The 22,237-nt window shown below is 60.9% G+C and overlaps 3 protein-coding genes across 3 annotated transcripts; all 3 read right to left on the reverse strand.

Moving 5' to 3' along the window:
- Positions 1 to 3,581: 3,581 nt before the first annotated feature.
- CHRNG (cholinergic receptor nicotinic gamma subunit) lies at positions 3,582 to 8,304 on the reverse strand. The gene is made up of 12 exons (XM_041405847.1): positions 8,058 to 8,304; positions 7,545 to 7,681; positions 7,398 to 7,442; positions 7,078 to 7,187; positions 6,828 to 6,983; positions 6,502 to 6,599; positions 5,518 to 5,721; positions 5,074 to 5,188; positions 4,693 to 4,807; positions 4,163 to 4,367; positions 3,927 to 4,060; positions 3,582 to 3,844 (listed from the first exon to the last, which is right to left on the reverse strand). The coding sequence occupies exons 1-12, from the start codon at positions 8,302 to 8,304 to the stop codon at positions 3,677 to 3,679; spliced, it is 1,734 nt and encodes a 577-aa protein (XP_041261781.1). The 3' UTR covers positions 3,582 to 3,676.
- A 722-nt stretch (positions 8,305 to 9,026) lies between these two features.
- CHRND (cholinergic receptor nicotinic delta subunit) lies at positions 9,027 to 13,185 on the reverse strand. The gene is made up of 12 exons (XM_041405815.1): positions 13,086 to 13,185; positions 12,258 to 12,403; positions 12,037 to 12,081; positions 11,837 to 11,946; positions 11,566 to 11,721; positions 11,173 to 11,288; positions 10,718 to 10,918; positions 10,271 to 10,382; positions 10,042 to 10,156; positions 9,647 to 9,848; positions 9,422 to 9,540; positions 9,027 to 9,335 (listed from the first exon to the last, which is right to left on the reverse strand). Exons 1-12 carry the CDS (start codon positions 13,135 to 13,137, stop codon positions 9,153 to 9,155), a joined length of 1,557 nt encoding a protein of 518 aa, XP_041261749.1. The 5' UTR covers positions 13,138 to 13,185; the 3' UTR covers positions 9,027 to 9,152.
- Positions 13,186 to 14,277: 1,092 nt separating this feature from the next.
- Positions 14,278 to 20,664, reverse strand: PRSS56 (serine protease 56). The gene is made up of 16 exons (XM_041405814.1): positions 20,520 to 20,664; positions 18,832 to 19,029; positions 18,280 to 18,333; positions 17,777 to 17,966; positions 17,579 to 17,687; positions 17,342 to 17,501; positions 17,060 to 17,202; positions 16,776 to 16,935; positions 16,506 to 16,694; positions 16,252 to 16,413; positions 16,044 to 16,107; positions 15,660 to 15,822; positions 15,126 to 15,279; positions 14,939 to 15,019; positions 14,580 to 14,686; positions 14,278 to 14,451 (listed from the first exon to the last, which is right to left on the reverse strand). The coding sequence occupies exons 1-16, from the start codon at positions 20,662 to 20,664 to the stop codon at positions 14,278 to 14,280; spliced, it is 2,253 nt and encodes a 750-aa protein (XP_041261748.1).
- Positions 20,665 to 22,237: the final 1,573 nt, after the last annotated feature.

Below are 22,237 nucleotides of genomic sequence, written 5' to 3' on the forward strand. Positions count from 1 at the left end.
TGACTACAACACTAATTGTACTCATTAACAGCTCCAGCCTTTTCTCCTTTTCCTTGGGGAATCGCACAATTGTCTTTCATTTTTAATGGAGCCTTTGCCTTGGGCCCAGGAGGGGAGGCTGTGGCCAGTGCTGGGGCACACCTCCTGCCCCATGTGCTCTGTGCAGTCCCCCAGGAGAAGGGGCTGCTTGGGCCGATCTGCTCGTGACTGCAGAACCAGCAGCCCGTGTCTGGGACAATTACCAGCCTTGGGGCCTGGGAGACATCCAGCCTCATGACTCCAATTGCAAATTCCTTGTCTTACTATTGAAGTCTAGATTGAAAGCAGCCAAGACTGGCAGAGAAAAGAGTTTAAAATATTCAGTCTTCTGAAAGGTTTGTTTTCTTCGTTGAGAGTGTCAATTCCAGGCTGTCTCTAGGGACGTTCCTTGCACTGACAGCAATGACTGAGTGCTCCCCATGGTCAGGCAGTTAGCATGTGGCTGGGCAGGGAGCAGGGCTGTTCCCCAAGCTGTAGTGGCATCCCTCTCTGTTTCTGGAGACTCATGGTCCTGTTCCTGCTTTTGGCACTTGTCACCAGCTCTCAACCAAATGCTCTTTTCCAGACACTGTTTATTTTCCCTGCTGCAAGCAGGTACTACTATGGCTGCTATTTAAGATTCCTTTTAAATACAACTCTCCCCTGCTGTTCTCCAGTATTTGTTAGGGGGGATTTAGTTGTAATTGCATTTTGGCAATCTAAGCAAAAATAGCCTTACAAGGCAGGGCTGAAATATTAGCTGCAGGTTCCTTTTATTCTCAGCACATTTAGCTTCTTGCAGATGACATCACTTAGGGCTTTATCCTGTTGTTGTGCCCAGCTGTGCGTCATGTCCACCTCTGTTATTTTGTGTACTCGCCCACTTCTCGCCTCTGATGCCCCTTGTCTGAGCTGGTGCTGATGAGTGCAGGCTTGCTATTAAATCTGAAAATGCTGTGGTCCTGCTGTGCTCGCCCTCCAACACGCTTTGTGAGTGAGCTGTGGAAGAGACCTTCCCAGGGAGGCTGCTCCTCTCCTCCCACTGCCCCTGTGGTTGAGATTTAGAGGAACTCAGCACATGTTCCGCTTGCTCAGCCTTGAAGAGAGCAAGCTGGCTGGGTGTGGACTTTGTCCTCTCTTTAAGGCTACTTGTCCTGAGGTCAGGAAAAAGCAGTGGTTGATCAGTGCCAAGCCAGGGGACTTCTATAGCCTGAGGGGGATGGAGCCAGACTGGTTTTTGAGCTGGGCTTTTGGTTTGTGGTCCACTGTGTCCTGCTAATGAGAAAGGTGAAAACACCAGTATGAGGTTTTTTTGGAAGGGAAGGATCTTCTGTTGAGCTCTAGAAAAAGTTTTCAGATCCTCTTCATTCAGGAAGGAAGCCTCTAGCCATGGGAGCACCAAATCTGCAGTGAGTCAAGACCTTTCCTGTTTTCGTTATCCCAAAGGCTTTGAACACTCTTGAACTTTAAATCCCTACAAAGTGGCCTTTGAGGAAACTGGAAGATCTTTGAGCCATGGAGCTCAAAAAAGAGCATTCCCTTGAGTTCTTCTTTCCTAAGGGGATGCTGAACTGTGGTGGGCTCATGGGCCCTGGGTGACTTTGGCTGCAGCTGGTCTGATGGGCACTGATGGCTCTTCCCAGCCCACAGAGAGAAAGGAGTTCTCTCTGTGGAGGGGAGCAGTTGGAGGATGATGTTGCCTTAGTGCTTCTTGATGGGGTGTGGGCACAGGAGGCTGATACTGGGCTGAGGAAGCTTTTCCTCTCACTGCACTCCCCCCATAACCTCGGAGGGACCTACAAGGTGTTCCCCCACCAGATCCTGCAAGGCACATCTGCTGCCCAAGATCTGTGACGTACAGCTCTTGCTTTTGTTCTTGTCTCTGGATTGATATACCACAGAGATCTCCTGAGAGCTCATAAAACCACTGCTTGGAGATGGTGGAGAGTGTGATCTCAGTTATGTGCTCCTAGCAGGCTGGAAGAGCTCATCTGTTTCCACTTGTGCTGTATGGACATGCTGGAGCCTGAGCTCACTGGAAGAAGCAGCATCCATAGAGTGGTAAGAAGTAGGTGACAGTACCCAGCCCTGGAGACTGGCAGCAGGGCAATAGGGACCCAGTAATCAATGGGAAATGGCCAGGCAAAGACAGACCAGAATTCATTAATTATGCATCTTCTTGGGGACAGAAGATAGAGAGAGCCTGGGGGCTGCAGACATGCCTCGTGCTCTGCTTTGGGCAGCTTATGGCAGCTCCTGGCCCTCACAGGGCTGGGGACACTGGGCCAGGAGGGTCTGTCCCTTCAGCCACTGAGAGGACATGGCTGTGGCAGGACAGGAGTACTGCACAATACCATCACCTACCAGCAAGACTGTGGCCAGGAGTACAGTGCCCTGGGACCTGGTCACCTCACCTGGGTCATGGCCATGGGAGGTGACCCAGGCAGGGGGCAGGTCCCAGCTAAGGTCCTCTGAGCACCCCTGCCTGACAGGGGTGGGCACCATCCCCATCTCCTTCAAGGTGCCAGCTGGGAGCTCCATATTCACCTGCTGTTGGTGCTGTGGGCACCACACATCTTGTAGGGATAGGGCAGGAAAAGCCACCTTGCAGAAAGCAGCGGCAGGCTGGCACAGCCCCGAGTGGTTCTGGGCCATGACCAGGCTGCAGATGCCCAAGAATTGATGTTTCAGCTGCTGTGTGTTTTCTTCCCACCCCATCCGTGCCCACAGTGCTCTCACCCCTGTCAGGCAGTGCCAGGGGCAGTTGTGGGCAGTAACAAACTGGTTTTCTCCCAGCAGCAGCAGAGGCAGCCGGTGCTGGGACTGTGAGGCTGATGCACATCCTGGAGCCAGGCGCAGGTGACATGAGCTGGATCACAGAGGAGCAGATGCTGCTTGCCACCATTCCCAGGCTGACCTCTCTCATCTCCCCTGCCAGCAGGGACAAAGCCAGGGGGCCCCAGAGGTCACTGAGGGGCACAGGGGGATGCAGCATTGCTAGGATGGGGGAAGGGGCTGTGCTTGACAGAGATGATCCCATAGGGCAAGGAAGGCTGGTGGGGGAGGGAGTTGTGCTGATGCTCCCAGCAGGATGGATGCCATGGGGCACATATCCCTGAGGATGTTTGGGGGGCTGGTGTCCCAGTCTTCCCATCTCAAGCTGCTTGCTAGGGATCAAGGGACAGCACTTCAGCTGTCCCCAAGACCCACAGTCAGGGCATGAATTGAGGGAAGACTTAGCTGCCACCAATCCCATCCATAGCTCCATTTTTGCCCCAGAACAGGCAACTCTAGCTGTGATTCCTGCCCCACTACCATGAGAGGGTTGACAGTATTCCCATTTGTCCTGGGCTGGAATTTGTAAATTTGCAGTGGGGTGATGTGGCTCTTGCTGCCAGCACTGCTGCATGGCCTGTTAGATGTCTGACTCTGTTCCAGTTTCTCCATGCCCCATCCCACAGGACTGTGCAGCCTTAGAGGTGTGTGGCCAGCCTGCACAGGGTGCACATCCAGCCTCTGAGGCGGGTGGACATAGAGCAGAGATGCAATGGAGGCTTGCAAGATTTGGGGGTTTTATTTCCACATTCAGCACAGCATGAGCATGCCACGTTCCTCCTTCCCTCATCTCCACCACTTGGCTGGTGGGCACCTGTGAGCATCACTGTGGCAGGTACTGCTTGGGGTCCCCAGGGAAGGGCAGGGCGGGTGCCTGGTTGAAGTGAGCCACGAGGAAGATTCCAACAGTGCCGCACACAAAGAGGGAGGCCATGATGAGGAAGCAGACACGGTCGATCACCTGTCCCACCATCATCCACTCTTCGCTCTCCTGCCAGAGGCACAAGAAGGGTGAGGGCTGTGCCCACTGCCCCCCATGCAGATCCCTCCCTCTCCCCCCAGCCCTGACTCACGCTGCTGAAGTCGTTCTGCTCCCGTGTGGCATTGGCGATGTAGTTGCAGGCATCCACGCAGGCGCGGATCTCGGGACCTGCCTCCTCCAGGCTCTGGCAGAAGTCCTGGGTACTGCCACTCTCCAGACCACGTCCTGTGAGTAGCAGAGCCAGCACAGCAGGCACCAGCAAGCGCTCAGCCACCTGGCACAAAGCCCAGCTTCACAGGGAGGTGCCAACCCCCCGGGGTCACTCACCAATCTTGTCCAGCACAGTTTTCATCAGCCCATCTCTTTCCTTCTGCTTCTCAAAGAGCAGCTCGGTCCTGGCTTTCCAGAGCATGTACTCATCAGCTTTCACCATGAGCCCCAGGGAGCTGCGTCTGCGGATGGCTTGTGGAGGCCCTGGGGTCTCCTCTGGCACAGCCATGCCCAGGTAGTGGGGCAGGAGGTGCAGGAACACCTGGGCATAGTGTCACTTGTGGGGATCCATACAGCACAAGTCCCCCTCACACTGCCCAGAGCACCCAATGGGTGTGACTGGTTTCCCTGGCATTGCTTGGAGCATGGTGCTATTGGGATATTGGCACCTGCTGCTCCCCAGGGTTAGGAGTGGCTTGGTGGCACAGTCTGGTCCACTGGGGACATTTGGGGCCTTCTCTTTGTGCCGGGACTTGCAGTCAGAGTAAGGCATGCCTGCCACCTTACTCTGCAAGGGACATGGCCTTGATCCCCAAATACCCATCCCACTCCCCCTGTATAAAGGGTAGGGGGATGATGGCAGGTACCTGGCGCACTCTCTGGGACATGGAGTGAGTGTTGGGCGTTCTCAGGGAGACGTTGAGGACAATGACAGCATTCACCACAATCACCACTGTCACCACCATGAGGAAGGTCAGGTATCTGGGGGGGGCACAGAGCCTCAGTAGGGCTGCTGGGTCACAAGCTATGGTCCTGCAAGGTCCTTCTCTGTGCCCTCCTGCTGGTGGAAGCTGGTGACAGGCAGTGAAACACGGGCAAGTGGTAGCCCTGTGTCAGCCCCATCTGGGCTGGGGGTTATTTCTGTAGCAAGGTCCTGTCCCTGGGCACTGTCTGCTCCACAGCACCTGAGACCCTGCTGGCACAGTGTGACAAGAGAGCTGGCACCCCCATCCCAATGTGTCACTTACTTCCCAATGAGAGGCACGGCCTGGGAGGTCTCAGGCACCTTCTGGGCAATGAGGAAGAGGAAGACAGTCTGGGCCAGGAGAACATTGATGGACACGGTGCATTTCTGCCCACCCGCTGCCAAGGAGGGGGAAAGGCAGAGTTTGGCACTGGGTGGTGCTGTGGGCATTGCCCTCCTAAGGCAAAAAACCCCCACCCAAAATCTGGATTAGACAAGTCCTCCCTTGAGGCATTAACTATGGGATACCTAGAAATTTACACACTCTCCCCAGTCCAAATACTATAGGAGTGGGTGAGAGATGATGCTGATGGTCCCCAAGCACAGAGTTCTGTGCTTGGGGACCATCAGTATCATCTCTCACCCACGAGGGATGAGGAGCCCTTCCTGGAGTGTTGCTGTCCCCTTGCACACCCCCATGCCCCCAGTGGGCACGGTCCCATTGTACCTTTGGCAGGCAGGAAGTAGACGAGCACAGCCATGGCAGAGATGAGGACACAGGGCACGATGATGTTGATGATGTAGAAGAGTGGCTTGCGCTGGATGATGAGGTAGAAGATGATCTGCTGGTACTGGATGTCATCTGGGGTGAAGTGCTCCGAGTTGATGATCCTCCGGGCGGGGCGGTGCTTGATGGCCCATTCGCCGTTCTCTGCATCGTGATGGTGCCGGGTGAGTCCCACTGTCCCTCAGGGGTGCTGGGCCTCCAGACCCCCAGTCCAGGGAGGAAGGGGAGGACTGGTGATTGGCATGAGCCCCACAGGGCACCCGGGCTGTGCACAGTGCTAGAGACACTTGTGAGGGAGATGAACACTGTAGAACGTGCCAGGGTGCCTGGGCAAAATACCCCAAAAAGCAGCTGGATGGGGCAGCTGGGCACATATGGGGCACCTTTAACCCCTTGGGGGCTCCCAGGGCTATGGCTGCGGGGCTGGGATCCCCTCATCTCCCCATTTCCACAGTGCCACGGAGGGAAGCCAAGCATGACACTGGGTGACAGCACACTGCTCTCTCGTGCTCTCCACGGGAGCGATAGATTTTTTCCCAGTCAAGATCGCAACTCAGGCCGGTAATGAAAAAATAAATCTCTCTGCCCGAAAAGCATTTTGTTCCTTCAATATGCAATTAAAATGTGATGGAAAACGTCATTGTTTGGCCATGACAGCTACGTTCCCAGCATCAATCAAGTTTGCAGGAGCAGTGCTCTCCGGCAGCAGCTGCCAGGCTGCAAGAGCCCCGAGCTGGGGGGGTTAGAAAAACAAATCTCTCCCACACTCCTGCTTCCACTAATAACTTAAGTGCCCATGTAATGGTGGGAGCTGCTAATGGTCCCTGCAGCCCTGCTTTTGGCAGCCAGCAGTGTAGCAGCAGACCTGCTGGATGTCCCCTGTGGTGGGACACCCTTGTGCACTGGCTGTGGCTGCAGTGTTACCTGTGAATGCCTCGGGGTCAATAAAGATCCACTCCACAGTCTGGCCATCCTCCACTGTCAGCAGCAGGTTGATTTCATTGGCACTGTACGTCTGGGACCTGGGGAGAGACAAGGTGGTGGCACAGGCTGGCATGCAACAAGCTGGATGGGCAAGGGGTGCCAGTGTGGCACCTCCAGCTCTTCCTTGGGGTGCTTGGCTTGTCTGTGGTGCCTCCTGCTAAGTGGCAGGGGACAGGTAGGTGGCACTTATCTCCCCAGGGGCAAAGGTGGGCATCCCACGCTAATCCCTGTGTCCCAGGAGGAGCTGCCACGGTACCAACACTCACTGGAAGACCATGGTGCAGTTCTGCCAGTCGAAGGGGAAGTAGGTGACGTGGATGACGCAGACGCTGCGGTAGATGGCAGGGGGCAGCCAGTAGATGCTGCCATCAGGGGACACCAGCACGTTGGTGTAGAGGGTGATTTCGAATGTCCCGTCAATGCTGGGGGGAAAAGGATGGGCTCAGCCCCAAACTATGCCTGGGGGGCAGCTGCCAGCCTTATGTGGGGATGTGTCCCCATTGCCCTGTCACCTACTTGTTCTCCAGGACGATGTCTGGCAGCCAGACCATGGTGGAGGGCACCCGCAGCAGCTGGATGTTGTCGTATTTCTCGGGGTCCCAGCTCAGGCGATAATCAGACCATTGCTGGGAGAAGGAGAGATGAGGAGGAGGGGTCATACAGCCCCCCAAGATGAAAGAGATTGTGAGCTGCCTGTGCTATGCTGCCCACAAAATGGGCTCATTTGGGGTGCCCACAAAAGAGGGTGCAAGTTACAGTGCCAGCCCCTCATGGGGTGCCACCCTGATATGCAAACATGGCTGGGCATGATCCTGTCTAGAGGGGAGGGGTCTCACCATCTCGATCCAGACGTTGGTGGTGAGGGTCTCCTCCCGTTCATTCTGGCAGGGAAGGAATGAGGGAGATGGCTTTAGTGCCCTGCCTTCTGCCCCACAAGTGGGGGCAAATTCTGTCCCACTGGGGGTATCTGGGGGGTCTCTCACCAGGGAGATGAGGTTGGTGAGTGTCAGCTTGAGGGAGACATCGATGATCTCACCCTGCCGGGCCGGGCGCAGTTGTTGATTGTAGTTGGACATGAGGTCCTGGAGCAGCTTTTCCTCCTGGTTCCTGCAGCTCACACCTGGGAGGGCACACGCCGTGTGTCACCCCGAGGGGAAGGCAGTGGGGTCACTGATGGCCCCCAGACCCGATATGTAGGGGCGGGAGGCACAGGGTGCGTGGGGAAGGGATGCCCAGGCCTGTGTCCCTGCGGGTGTGTGCGCTCTGTCCGCCATCCTGACAGCCCCCGCCGGCGCCCAGGCAGGGGCTGTGTCCCCGGCCCGCCCTCACCCAGCTCACCGGGGACCTCTCCAGGGCAGGACACGGGGCAGGGGGCTGCCAGCACAGGCACAGCCCGGTGCCAGCCTGGCACGGACTCCCAGGGGTGACAAACCCAGGTGCACAGGTGGGGGGTGGCCAGGTGCCCTCCAGGCGCTCCCTGGCCGGGCAGATCTTACCTGCCAGGGCGCAGAGGACGAGCAGGAGCCCGTGGCCGCGCATGGCGGTGCCGGGGGCGCAGGGGCTGCGGCTGCTCTCGGCCGCCGGCGCCGACGCGTTCTGGGCCCGGCGCCCGCTGGGACACGACAGCTGTCCCCTGCCACCGTCAGCTGTTCCAACAGCCACGGGGGCCCGGGAGCGACGCGTGACCACCCACTTCTCCCGCTGGTGGGGCGATGTCACTTTGCCGGGGAGCTCCTCTGGCATTTTGTGCCGGAGAGGTTGGGATTGGGGCAAGGGGCAAAATGAGCTCTGTGCCTTGGGTTCCCCGTGTCTCCCATAGAGGGGTGCAACTCCTTGCAGGTTACGGGAAAGGGGTGCCCCCCTGCCAGCACATCCTCTCCTGCCACGGCAGTAGCTGCCCCCGGAATGTAGGATGGGGAAGGGACAGGCAAGTCCCATCACATCAGGCTGGGGAGTGATGCCCCCCCAGGGGTTCAAATCCTTCCAGCCCCTGCCTAGGAGGGTCACAGGGAGAGGGGGATGGGGGTGCAGGGGTGTGGCGAGATTCCTGGCTCAGTGGAGAGGATGTGACAGCTGTCCCGGGCCACTGCCGGTGGGGGCATGTCAGAGGTGTCCCCTGAAACCAGAGCCCTGGCATGCCACTGCTGAGCTGGGGAAGGAGACACCTCTCCGGGCCCCCTGCCTTGCACTGTGGGATGGGGTGTGCTGGGGGGACACTGTGGGGGATCATGGGGGCAGGGGAGAAATGTGGGCACTGATGGCATCTCTGCCAGCTGCAGTGGGTCTGCCATGCTGGGGGCCAGCTCCTTCCCCAGCCCATCCTGCCCCAAGTGCCCAGCCCACAGGGGTAGCAGGGCCAGTACCACCACACCCCTTCTGGCCACAGCTGGGGTCCACCACACGCAGGACATCCAACAACACCCATTCCCTGGGTGGGCATCCCAGGACACACACAGTGTTCAGGCTGGGCATCATGCCCATTGGGGCACACTGAGGGCAGCCACCAGTTCAGCGCCCCATGGCAAGAAGCTTTATTTTCCCAAACCAAGACAGATGGGGGAGAGGCTGGCACATGGGATCCCCACAGCCCCCTAGATGAAGCGCTTGTTCTCCTCCCGGTAGTCGTAGGGGTCTCCAGCAAAGGGCAGTGGTGGTGGGTGGTTGTAGATGCCCATGAGGAAGATCCAGAGGGTGCCCACCACCAGCGTGGGGGTGATGAGGAAGAAGCACAGGCGGTCCAGGGTCCGGGCCACACGGTTCCAGTTGTCAATCTCCTGTGGAGAGAGCCAGCAGCCAGGCAGTGTGGGGGCACAGTGGGCTCAGGGAGCTCCCCCTGCCCTCCCAGTGCCCATGTCCCCACCTCGTTGTAGCTGTTTTCATCCCTCATGTGCTTGACAATGTAGTTGGCATTGTCGATAACGGGTTTCATGTGCTCGGAGGGCTGCTCCTCTCCTGAGTCCATGCCCGGCGGCATCAAGCCTGGGGATGAGAGGGGGCAGTGAGATGTGCCCCGAAGGGCTGCCAGCCCTGGAGACCCCAGCCCCGCCATCCCCCCCCCCGTCCCTGCAGAGGGGCCGTGGCTCACGGGCAGGGGTGATGCGGCTGGTCAGCCCGTGCCGCTCCGACTGCTTCTCGAACATGAGCTCGCTGCGGGACTTGACGCTGAAGTATTCCTCTGCCTTGGCGATGTAGCCAGCCGAGCTGCAGCGCCGGATGCACGGGGCACCCGCCGGGCTCTCGGCCGGCTGTGTCATGCCCAGCAGCCGGGGCAGGCTCTCCAGGAAGACCTGGGACACAAGAGGGAGTGTCATGTCCCTTGGCCGCCTCCCCAGTGTGTTGCTACCTTGTCCCCACTTTCTGCCCACAAACTCCATCTGGCACAGATGCAATGCCAGGGCTCTGCTGTCCCATGCCCTCTGTGGGGCACAGTGTGACCCTTGTACCCAGCAGTGCAGCCACCCCAGCCCACACCCTGCTCACCTCTCTGACCCAGTCAGACATGATGTGGGTGCTGGGGGTGCGGAAGTGGAAGTTGAGGACCACGACGGAGATGATCACCACGGCTGTCACCAGAAGCATGATAAAAAGCAGATACCTGGCAGGGAGCATGGTCTTGGGGCTGGCATTGCCACAGGGACTGGGCACAGGCAGAGCTGCCCTCTGCACCAAGGGACTCCACAATGCCCCCACTGTGGTAGCCAGGACTCACTTGCCGATGAGAGGGATGGCGTGGGAAGTGGCAGGCAGGCGCTGGGAGATCAGCAGGAGGAAGACAGACTGGGCCAGGAGCACTGAGATTACCAGGGTCATCTTCTCACCACCTGGAGAAGAGGTAAGCTCAAGGCAAACCTTGCCCCAGGTGCCTCTAGCAGAGTCCCCAGTGCCAGGGTTGCCCTTCCAGTGTCCCATGATACAGTGCCCCATAAGGGCTTTTCTGTTATGGGAGTACCCTGGGGGCCCACATGGGATATCTGTGCCCAAGTGCATCTCTGCCAGGATGCTTGGCTGGGGTGATGGTGTTCTACATGGGGATATTCCAGTTCTAGGATGCCCTCATGTTGGGCATTGGGGTGTTGCCTTGTGCAGGTGTGGGACACAGAGGTGCCCCGTGGATGTGACTGCCATTACTGGCACACGTGCCACAGGGCTCACTCACTGTCAGCGGGCAGGTAGAAGACGAGGATGACCATGAAGGCGATGAGGATGCAGGGTATGACAATGTTGATGACATAGAAGAGCGGCTTGCGTTTGATGATGAGGTAGAACGTGATGTCCTGGTGCTCACTGGTGTCCAGGGGAATGTCAGGGTAAATGTTCTTGCGCGCTGGGCGGTGGATGATTTCCCATTCCCCATTCTCTGCCAGGGCACAGGGGACAGCACATGGCATGGGGGACACCTGCCATGACGGTCCTCACCATGTCCCCTAGCACCAGCCTCCCCCATCAGGGTGTGGATAGCATTCCAAGGTGGAATGAGTGCTAGGATGCCAAAGCCCCAGGTAGTGAAGTTTCTCCATGGCAGTGTGCCCCCACTCCAGAATGCCCTCTCCACCCCTGACCTTTACAGGGTGTCCCACTGCCACAGGACATGACAGAGAGCACCAGCATTACCTGTGAAGCCTTCGGGATCAATGATGATCCACTCCACTGGGTAAGACCTCCCTGTGTCTGGGTCACTGTCTGTCTTCAAGTGTATGTTGATCTCCAGGGCACTGTATGCCAGCGACCTGGATCACAGCCAGGGGGTCAGACAGTGAGGGGCTGCTGGGTACCCACCACCCAACCCACCCTGACCTCCAGCGTGAGGAGGCCACCAAGTCACCTACAGACCCCCACCTTGCTGCACCTCGACAGCAAGGGGAGGTGCTGGCAGCAGCAAGACACCCTGACCTCCAGCGTGAGGAGGCCACCAAGTCACCTACGACAGCAAGGGGAGGCACTGGCAGCAGCAAGCACCCAGGCATGCCATGGCCACATTGCTGCCCTGACCCAGCCACCCAGCACCTGAATCTGAGGGAGCAGTTCTGCCAGTCGAAGGGGAAGAAGTCCACGTTGATGAGGCAGGTGCTGCGGAAGATGGCGGGTGGCAGCCAGTAGACGTAGCCCGTGTCGTAGATGAGGACATTGCAGTAGTAGGCGACCTCGAAGAGCCCATCATTGCTGTGCCAGCAGGGAGACAAGGTTATGGTACGGCTGGGAAGGGACCAGGGGAGCCCTGGACATGCACTGGGAACAGTTCGGAAGGACTGGGAGGGGAAATTAAGGCACAGCTCACTTGTTCTCCAGGACTATCTCCGGCAGCCACAGCATGTCTGGCGGCAGGCGGAGCACCTCAACACCCCCAAACTCAGACTTGTTCCACTGCAGGCGGTAATCGGTCCAGCCCTGGAGGGGAGGATCCTCAGGTCACTGCCTCACCATGCTGGGCCACCCCATGGTGGCACAACGGATGCTGTGACACCTGTCCCTACTCACGTGCTCGAGCCATACGTTGGTGGTGAGCGTCTCGTCCACCTCTTTCTGCAAACAGCAACATGGGGCAGTGAGATGCCAGGGTGTGCCCCCAGCCCAGGACCCGCAACCCTCACCAACCAGGGTTGGAACAGCAGCCTCAGCGATCCCCCCCACGCAACCAGCCCTAGGGGTGAGGCATGGCTGGGGGACACCCCACAGTGGGCCCTGCCCATGGGACTCACCAGTGAAATGAGGTTGGAGAGGGTGAGGGCCAGGTAGACATCCACAACCTCATCAGTGGAGACCACAGGGCGCAACTCTTTGTCATAGCCCTTCTCCTCGAACAGGTGGTGGATGAGCCGCTCCTCCTGGTTCCCACAGAGCCCACCTGGGGGTGTGGGGTCAGGCAAACCAGGGGGTTCAAGGGTTACTGGGCCCAGTGCCACCCCCAGGATGCTCGGCAAGGGCAGGGTGGTATAAGAATGGAGGGGAGAGGAACAGGCCAGGACACTGCATGTCTGTGCTGCACGGGAGAGCAGACATGGACATGCAGGAATGACAGACACGTGGGAGCACATGGTCACACATGGTCACGGGACAAGGACGTGGGCACAGACGCAGAGGGACACACAGATACAAACCCAGCACAGAGAGGGACACAGACATGAGACATTTGGATACAGATGTGGTGGAACTGTGCACGTAGGTGGCTGTACACACAGAACACACATGGACTCATGGACACGGACCCAGTGTGTGCAGGGACACGTGGTCATGGATTCAGCACAGACAGACACAGGGACACATGGATACAATGACACTGTGCACTGACAGCACATAGCCTAGGTAGGGACATGGCTCTGGGTGACACAGCCAGGAAAGAAGCACAAAGGACACACAGTGAGCTGACTCTGCCAGGTAATATCCAAAATGCAGCCCTGGGGACCCTGGTGCCCAGTTTGGACCCTGCCACCATCATCCCCCACCAACCCCATCGAGGGGACCCATAACCCCGTGGGCACCCCATGCAGCAGAGCAGCAGGACACCCCATGACCCAGACCCTGCTCACCCGACAGCATCAGTGCCCCGAGCAGGGCCAGCTGCTGCAGCAGGCTCCCCATGCCGTGCCCGCGGTGCCCTCACGCCGTGCCAGGCCCTGGCTGCTTCCCTGCCTGGCCTGGCTGAGCGGATGTCCGGCTGCCGGAGGCAGTGGGAGATGGATGGTGCCAGGTGCTGAGGGGGAAGGGTACCGGCACCAGAGAGCTGCTCCAGCCCCTCTCTTCCGGCACCCCCACGTGCAGGGAAGGGGAGATGGGCAGGCACAGCTGGCCTTGCTGGCCCCACGGGTGTCAGCCCGTCACCCTGAGCCTGGGCACTGCAGCACAGGCACTGCTGGGCACGGGAGCAGCCGCCCCTGCCCTGCTGCTCAGCAGTCCCAGTGATGCTGCTCGGAGTGGCAGGGTCCCCACAGCAGGGTCCCCAGGGTACCCACTGATGCCCAAGCACAGGGCTGGCACCCAGCACTGATCCTGGGCACACTTGCAGGGTCCCCAGAGCAGGGTCCCCAGGGTACCCACTGATGCCCAAGCACAGGGCTGGCACCCACCACGGACCACTGACCCTGGGCACACTCGGCCCCTGCATTGGGAGGTTTCATGTGGGTCCCAGAGGGCTGTCACCAGGGTGAGCACCAGTGCTGTGCTGAGGGCGCTGCATGGACAGGAGGGTGTCTGACCCCTAGGGAAGGGGCTGGGAAGTCTGTGCCAGGGTGGGCACAGCAAGAACCAAGGTTGGAGGCATCACTTCAGAGTACAAGGAGGATAGGAAGGGGGATGCAATGGGACATCATAGCTCCCCTGGAAAGTCTATCCCCCATCACCCACTTCACCAGCACTCTGTAGCACAGCACTTGCTTCACATTCACCAGCTACTGGAAAATAGAGCCCTTCTTTATTGAAAAATAAACCTTCTCTGTACAAATAAATAACAGCTCAGGTGTCTCTGGGGAAGATGGGATGAGGGTGGGCTTGCCAAGGTGGGGGTTCCAGGGGAGAGGAGGACTGTGATTCCTGGCTGAGATGCTTCAGGTACCCACCAGGACCCATTGCACAGGGGAAGTAAGGAAGTGCTGGTGGGAAGAGAGACTGGGGTACAACTGGGGACAAAGGGGTGGAAGAGCCTAAGACTGGGAGTGGAGTGTGTTCGAAGGACATGAGGCACACCTGCCCAGTGCCCTCTCCCCATGCTGGCACACTGCCCCATTAGGTTTTCAGCGCTTCGAGTGCCAGAGCGACGAGGCCAGGCATGCTACGGGCCAGTGTGTCACTCTCCAGCCCCACAAGGCCAGTGAAGGCCGTGGGGCGGCCCCCTACAGTGGCCCGAACCTGCGCCCGGTACAGTCCCTTGGTGTTTTTGGAGCCCAAGTCCACCAGGATCTGTGGGGAGACAACAGCGCCGTGAGTCCCAGGGGAGCCATGGGCAGAGTGGGACAGTGGCAGGCTGGGGGATGGCACTGCCTGGCTGCCAGGGTGTGTGGCCCGGGGCGGCTGGATGGGGCACTCACCTCTTGGAAGGTCATGGCCAGGTGTGCCTCGGGCACCCGCAGCACCCAGGCGTACAGGTCCCGCACCGCGCCCACCCGCACTGCCGACTCGTTGAGGCCAGGGCAGGCTGCAGCCCCTGGGACAGGCAGGAGAGACATGGAGAGGACATCAGGGATGGACCCTGGGTGCACCATGCTGCTGCCCACCACGGGGAGGAGCGCCCTTGCTCTGGGGACAGCAGAGGAGCATGGGCAGAGTGGGGGAATATAGCAAAACTGTCCCACTGAAATGGGACAGCCCTGGGACAGGGGTGCAAGGCTGGGCTTGTCACCGTTCCCATGGTGATACCTAGCACCGCGTGGTATCTGTGGGAGCTTACCTCTGCCCACACCTGCCTCCTCCTCCTCTTCCTCCTCTATCCTGGGCAGCTCCGTGGGCGCCAGTTCCCTTTTCTCCCTCCCTGCCACGGAGAGAGGTGTAAAACACCGGCGGGCACTGCCCGGACACAGAGCTGGCGGTGGATGGACTCCCTGCTGCCCCAGTGCCCCCAGTCCCTCCAGGCTCACGGGGTTCATGGCTTGGCACGGGGGTCTCTGCCAGCTCTCCAGATGGCTGTTGTGGCTCCATGGCTTCCAGCGTGGTGCCAAGGTCCAGCTCTGCCCGCAGCTGGCTGAGGAAAGCTCGTCCCTGTGCCAGCATCTCCTCTGCCACATCCTCACCCTGACAAAGGGAAGGGTGGGACAGGATGGGTGATGGGGCACTCACAGGGCACCCGTGGGCACAGCCACGTGCACGGTGGCAGAGTGAGGGCATGGGTGTGCTGGTGTCAGACAGGGCATTGGTGACATGCAAGTGCTTTGTGGCTGCGTTGGGTCAGATCCTAAGCTGCAGGGTCAGACCCAGGGCTGGACTCGTATTTGGGGAGGGTGAGATGCCCCTTCTGTGGTGGCAGAGTGAGAAATGCCACTTCTGCAGCTGCACAGAGGACAATGGACCCAAAGGATGTCAGGAGGGGACACAGGGGAACTGAAGGGGTTTGGTCCCTGGTGGACCAGTCACAAGAGCACACGGATTCCCGCAGCCTGTCCCTCCCCACATACCTGCAGGAAGAGCTGCATCTCCCCAGAAAGCTGCTCCCTGTCCCGTGTTGTCACCAGGTGACTACCCCCTGCCACAGTCCTCAGAGCCTCCACCCAGTCCTGCAGCTGGGGTCCCACTGCCCCAAAAAGTTCTGCAAAGGGGGGCAGCCGCCTGTCCCCCCACCTGGAAGCACAGTGGGGAGAGCTCAGACTGGGTGGGCAGTGCCACCCTCTGCACCCCACCTGGGCACCCTGGGGGAGTGCCCTGCTAGCAGCAGGAACAGGATCCCAATGCTTCAGCCTGTCCCCAAAATGGCATGTCAGTGCCTACCAGTATCTCAATCACCTCCCCAGCCTCTTTAGCCCCTCATCTCGTGGCCCACCTGAGGGAGCCATGGGCCTCACCTGCTGAGGGGTCTCTGGGGTCCCACTGCTGTGCGGCTGGATTGGCCCCCTGCCACAGCCAGGCCTGTGGGGAGAAAAAAAGGACAGAACAAGGGATAGAGGAGCCCTGTTGGGAAGCCAGGGCAGGCTGCTGGTGCTCCAACCACCAGCATAGGGGAGACTGAGAGGACCCCAAGTGGGTATGGGGTGGTCCAGCCTGGGAGAGTACCTGGGGCATCCCTGCGGACACGGGGAGGGAAGAAGTGCCCGTAGATCTTTCCCAGGAGCTGGGGCAGAGTGCGGGTGAGGAAGGAGAAATCAAACTGGTTTCGGATGAAGTCCCCAGCCTGGTGCAAGAGATCCACCAAGGTCTGGGCATAGGAGTGCAGTTCTGTGGGCATAGAGGGAGAGACGTGACCCTGGCCCCACCCCAGAAATGGGGTCCCTCCCTACACCCTAGCCCTGGCATGACCCCCAGCTCACCACATCTTCTCGTCCTGGCGTGACAGGTCTCCTCAGCCACACGGGCACAGGTGGCCCGACCCTGAGGTGCCCGACAGGACCCGGCGTAGAAGGCGCAGAGACGGGAGCGCTCCGGGGACTGCTGCTCGGGGGGCAGCTGCGCCACGGCCAGCAGGTCGAAGCAGCTCGGTTCTCGGCTGCCAGGGGCAGCTGTGAGAGAACCGGTGCTGCCATGAGTGCTGAAAACCCCCTGGGCATCTCCGTGCCCCCTGAGGTGCCAGGAGCACTCACAGTCCATCTGGAGACTCAGCCAGTCCGTGAAGGCAGTGACACGGGTGTAGACTCCCGGTTTGCCCCGCTCGCCGCAGCCATCACCCCACGAGGTGATACCGTAGAGGACAAAGCGGTGCGAAGTGGGGTCCTCACATGCCAGCGGCCCCCCTGAGTCGCCCTGCAGGGGAAATGCCGGTGCATTGGGCTGGGACCCCAGCTATACTGATGGGCTGTGTCGTGCCCGGCACTGTGTGAGGGATTTTTGGAGTGGGACGCTGTCAGTCCCACAGGCACGGTTTTACCTGGCAGGAGTCGATGCCTCCAGACAAATACCCAGCACAGAACATGGCACTGGTGAGAAGGTCCTTGCCCAGGGCACCCCGGCACGTCTCCTGGCTGAGCAGGGGCACCTGTGCCTCCATCACCACGTCGGCTGCTGGTCCCTCTGCCAGGCAAGGCACCCGTTACGGGGTCCCCTGTGCCCGGACATCTCCCTTTCTTTCACATCCCCCTGCCCTGCCTCGGTGCGCTGGGGCTGGGCACCAGAGAGGGCACAGAGGGGAACACCCCACGGAGTCTCTCACCTTCGTAGAGGGAGCCCCATCCCGCGATGTAGCAGGGGGTGCCGGGGCTGGGCTCGGCGGAGCCGCTAGGAAGGCACACGGGGCTGACGGTGGGTGATGGGGCCAGCGGCACTGCCAGCTCCAGCAGCGCCAGGTCGCCGTGGAACGTCTTGGGGTTAAACTGGAAGGAGATGTGGGGATGTCGGTGTGCGCTTCTGGGGCATGCCCAGGGAGGTGGGAGTGGTGCCCACCACCGACCTTAGGGTGAGGCAGGATGCGCCGGACGGGCACCGCCCGCTTGCCCGCTCCCGGCTTGCCCAGCTCGTGGTCGCCCACCACCACTGTCCACGCCAGCTCGTTGCGGTTCCTGGCGGGGTGGGGGACAACCAGTTACAACCAGTTCCCTGTGCCCGCCTCTGCAGCCATCATCCCCGCACTGCCGTGCCCGCACCGTACCCGCCAAAGCAGTGTGCCGCCGTGAGGACCCAGGAGCGCCCCACCAGCACCCCTCCGCACATCAGCTCCCCGTGCAGCCGCACCGACACCAGCCAGGGCCAGGCGCCCCGCGGGGCCACGCTGCCGCCCATGATCCGTCCTCGGGGGGCTGTGCCGTTGGCTTGTGGGACCCCGCGGCGCCCACAGCTCCCTGGGGGACAAAGTCGGGATGAGGGGGGCGTCCTGCTGGCCGGCTGCCGGACACCCCGTCTCCCAGGTGGGCTCGGGCGGCCGAGATGGCCGTGGCAGGTGGAGGGGGTGGCGGGACGTGAGGCGCGTCGGGCGCGCTGTCAAGCCTCATCGTGCTCACGGAGGCGAGCGGGCGGAGGGCCGGGGGCACCCCGCAGCCCGGCAGCTGCCGACGCTAACCTCTGCCCCCCGGCCCAGCAGGCAGCCGGGGGCCGGGGGCGCCCGCCGGCGTGGTGGGGGGATGGCGTGGGCACGGCGGGGCCGCCCCGGCTCACCTGGCATTGCCGCCTCCGCTGCTGCGTCAGGACTCGGGGCTGCGGCCACCGTCTCTGCAGGGACAGGCTGTCATGGCATGTGGGACACTCCTCACCGATGTCCACCTGCTGTCCCTGCTGTCCTGAAGTCGCTCCAGTTCCTTTCAGTGCCCCCAGACCTCCCTCAGCCCGAACAAACATCCCTGTACCACCCCATCATCACCCCCAGTGACTCAGTATGCCCAGTCTCCCCTTGCCCACTTCTCCCACCACAGATTGTTCATTGCCCCTCAGTGTCCCAGCCCAGCCCAGTTTGCTCGTTGCTCCAAATACCTCCATCCCCCAAATCTCCAATTCCCTTCCCAGATCTTTTCCTAGCCTTCCATCCCATCAGAGATCCCTTATCACTCTATCATACCCACACCTCCACCCCATCCCCAATCCATCCCAGCACCCTCTGTCACCCCGACACCCCATATCCCTTCCAAGCATCCCCTGGGGAAACTCCATTTGTTGTTGTTGTAGGGTCTCCCATCTCTGGGAGGAGCCAGGGGGGTGCGGGTGCCCACTCACGGCACTCCTGGAGGCGGTGGAGGCAGAGCTGGGCGCTGAGCGGGGTGCAGGTGTGCAGGGCCCCCTCGGGGGGGCACAGGCGCTGGTAGGGGGCACAGGCCTGGCTCAGCGCCCGGTTGCGCTGGGGCAGCTCGGGCAGTGCCTGGGCATCCAGCAGGGCCTGGCAGCTGGGGGGCATGGCGGGGGGCACAGCTGGCGCTGCAAGGACAGCGGGGCTGTGGGCATTGCCTTGCCCTCCCTGTGCTCCTCTGCCCAGGCCATCCCAGTCTCTGCTTTGGGATGGGTGGGAAGGGAGCATGATAGGCTGTGGAGCCAGCATGGTTTGGTAGGGTCTTCTGGGTACTGGGGTAGGTTTTTGGGGTGGATATCTGAAAAGTTCACAAGGGATCAGGCAATGATTTGGATAGGGCTCCAGGTGATTGGCTAAGATCTAGATACAAGGGGAACTGCTTGGGCAGGGTCGTTAGCAGTTGGGGATATATTTCAGAACTCTGGGTGCTGTTTTGGCAAAAGCCTGTAGGCTAAGCCTGTAGGGGATGAGTATGGTTTGGGTAAGATCTTGGGGTATCATTTTGATAGGATTTCTAGGGGATGATGTAGGCATCCAAATATTTGGGTAGAGTCTCTAGGCATGGGTGCAGGTTTTAGTAGGATCTTCTGGGCATGGGGTGGTGTTTGGGTAGGACCCCTGGGCTGCATTTGGCTGGGGATCCTGGGTTCTACTTGGGTAGGGTCTCCTGGGGACAGGGCAGGGCAGTGGGGGTAATGGAGTCATGACTCACGTGGGCAGCGGCCGGTGATGTTGGCGCAGGGTGGGAAGAGGCAGGGGGCACAGAGCCCGCAGGCACCCCTCTGCCGCTGCAGCTCCGACAGCGCCCGCTCCAGCGCCAGCAGTGCGCTCCTCAGAGCCGCCTCCAGCACCAGCGTCCCCCGGCTGGACAGCGCTGATGGGTACACACAGGGTGCTCAGACCCCCAGAGCCCCCATTGCTGCCCCCCACCACAGCCACAGGGTGTCCCCAGCCCGCCTGGTGCCTGCACCCCGGTATTGCCATGGCAGGTGTCAGGCTGGGCATGGCCTGTCGTCCTTTGGCATTGCCTACAGTGACAGCCACCAGTGTCACCTCCCTGCTGGAGCTGGCACATGCACACCTGGGTGTTTGCCCAGGTCTCTGTGTTCCTGTTTTACATGGAGACAGGGTGTGAACCCAGGCAGGTGTGCCCACATGTGTGCCTCTGTGCACACTTCTGAGGGCACACTTTTGTGCACCAGGATCCGTGTGCCCATGTCTGCATGTTCCTGCATGTGCCCATGTGTGTGCAGTCCTGTGCCAGCCTAACGTGTGCATCCCCCCGTGTGCCCCTATCTGTGACCACCTGTACCCATGCAGAGCCACCTTCCTGCCGGCCATGCCCTGGCAGATTGTCCCCTAGAAGTGGCACAGTGCTGGTGCCACAGGGCATAAACCACAGCACTCCCTGTGTCCCCCAGTGCCACTGGCAGCACTTGACACACTCCAGGCAGCACAGGCGTGCCATAGGTTTTAGGTGGTTTTGACAAGGACCTTGCCATCCTGCTTGTGCTGCCACCCTACCTGAGAGTGAACCCAAGGGTCTCATCTCCTACAGCCACCCCATCTGCAGCCAAACTCTCCCGCAAAGACGCCCCCGTCCCTGTGCCCCACTGACCTTGCAGGATGCTGGCCGGCATGGGGTACAGCCTCTGGCCCAGGGGAGCCCCCCCCACCAGCTGCAGCAGAGGCAGCAAAAGCACGGGGGGGACCAGCCGGACCCCGAGAAGTCCGTCCCGTGTCCTCTTCCCTCTTTGCTCCATCCCCGGGCGGGCAAAGGGGGGCAGGCGGGGGGAACCCCCGAAATGCCCGAGGCAGGCAAAGAGGGATGGATATATACGGTGCCCCCCGGGCGGTGGGAGGAGAGAGGGGCCGGGGGAGCACAAACAGGCGAGTTCATTAATGTCGCGCCAAGATGCCAGCTCGGGGCGGGGGGCGCGGGGGGGGCGCAGCCGGGGCCTCAATGCCGCCTTTGTTCGACGAGGCCTCCGGGCGGGCAGCATCAGACGGGCGCTGCGCTCCGGCGCTGCCCGCGGCCCTTGATCATTTTCACGCCAAGCCCTGGCCGCGCCACCCTCCCTCCTGCGGGCCCCGGGCGGGTGGGAACGCACCGGCGGCTGCGGGCGCGGGGGGCCCGGGCTGGGCGTGGGAGCCCCGCCGGAGGTTTCAAAGGCGGGCAGCGGGCCGGGAGCGGCCGAGCGGACAAGGCGGGGGAAGGGAAGGCGGGGGTGTCCGGGGCGGGGGGTCCCCGCTCTCTGTGCCAGCCCAGCCCTGGCTGACCACATCGCCCCGTGTAAGGGCACTGCATCCCCGTGCTGAGCAGCGGCTGCCCCCGGGGATACCCCCCGATGCCCCCGCCGCAGTATCCCCTGTCCTGCCTGGGGTGCAGGAAGGAGGACGTGACCAGGCAAGGGGCAGGTGAGACCGTGTCACCTGCTGTCCTTCTTGCTTGTTCTCTTCTTCAGCGGCGTGCCTGCGATGGGGGCAGCTTTGGCTCCAGGGATGGGAGGTCTACACTCAGCAGCCCATGTGGACAGTCTGCTAAGTGCCTGCAGCTCCGCCGGTCACTGGCGCCACGTTTTGGGATGCCATTGCCTTGCCCTAGTTGCCCCCCTCCTGTGCCCACGAGCCCAGCCTCAGCTCCTTTGGTGAAAGAGTGCAGCTGCGTCTCCATCCCTTCTTGGGGGTGCAGCAGATGCCCGTGCCCCCACCTCTGTCCCTGTAAAAAGAACTGGGGTTTCTGGGTCCCAAGTCCATTTGTGGGGTGTCCATCTTTGCTAGGGGGAAGAGATGGGTGCCCGTGTCCAGACCTCTGTCTTTGCTAGGGGTAGGGGGTGTCCGTGCCCTCATGTCCGCTGAGGAACAGGGGTGTCCGTGCTCAAATCTCTGTACTCCCTAGGGAGTACCCACGCCCCGCTCTCCGCCCCCAGTAAGTGCAGCAGGTGCCAGTGTCCCCATCCCCATTTCGAGTCCGGGGGGTGCTCGTCCCCATTAGGGGCAGGAGCGGCTCCGTGCCCGCGCTCCCCCGCTCCTCCCGGCCGCGATGGTGCCAGCGGGGCGCGGACAATGCCGCTTCAGTGGCACATCAAAGGCACGGGCTGCCCGCGGCTGGCACGGCGACAGGCCCGCCGCAGATGAAAGCCCCGGCCGCGCGGGCTCCCACCTCGGCCGCGGGGGCACGCTGTGCCTCCGCCCCACGGGGGACGGCGGGGCCGCGGGGGGACACAGCGCCACGGCACACAGGGGAGCGCTGTCCCGCGCCCGTCCCGGTGTCCCCGCACGGATCCCCCCCATCAGTGACACGCGGGGGTCCAATCGCTCTGCTGACCGCAGTCG

Source organism: Onychostruthus taczanowskii, unplaced genomic scaffold, assembly GCF_017590055.1.
Source record: "Onychostruthus taczanowskii isolate IOZ18803 unplaced genomic scaffold, ASM1759005v1 scaffold24, whole genome shotgun sequence".
NCBI lineage: Eukaryota > Metazoa > Chordata > Aves > Passeriformes > Passeridae > Onychostruthus > Onychostruthus taczanowskii.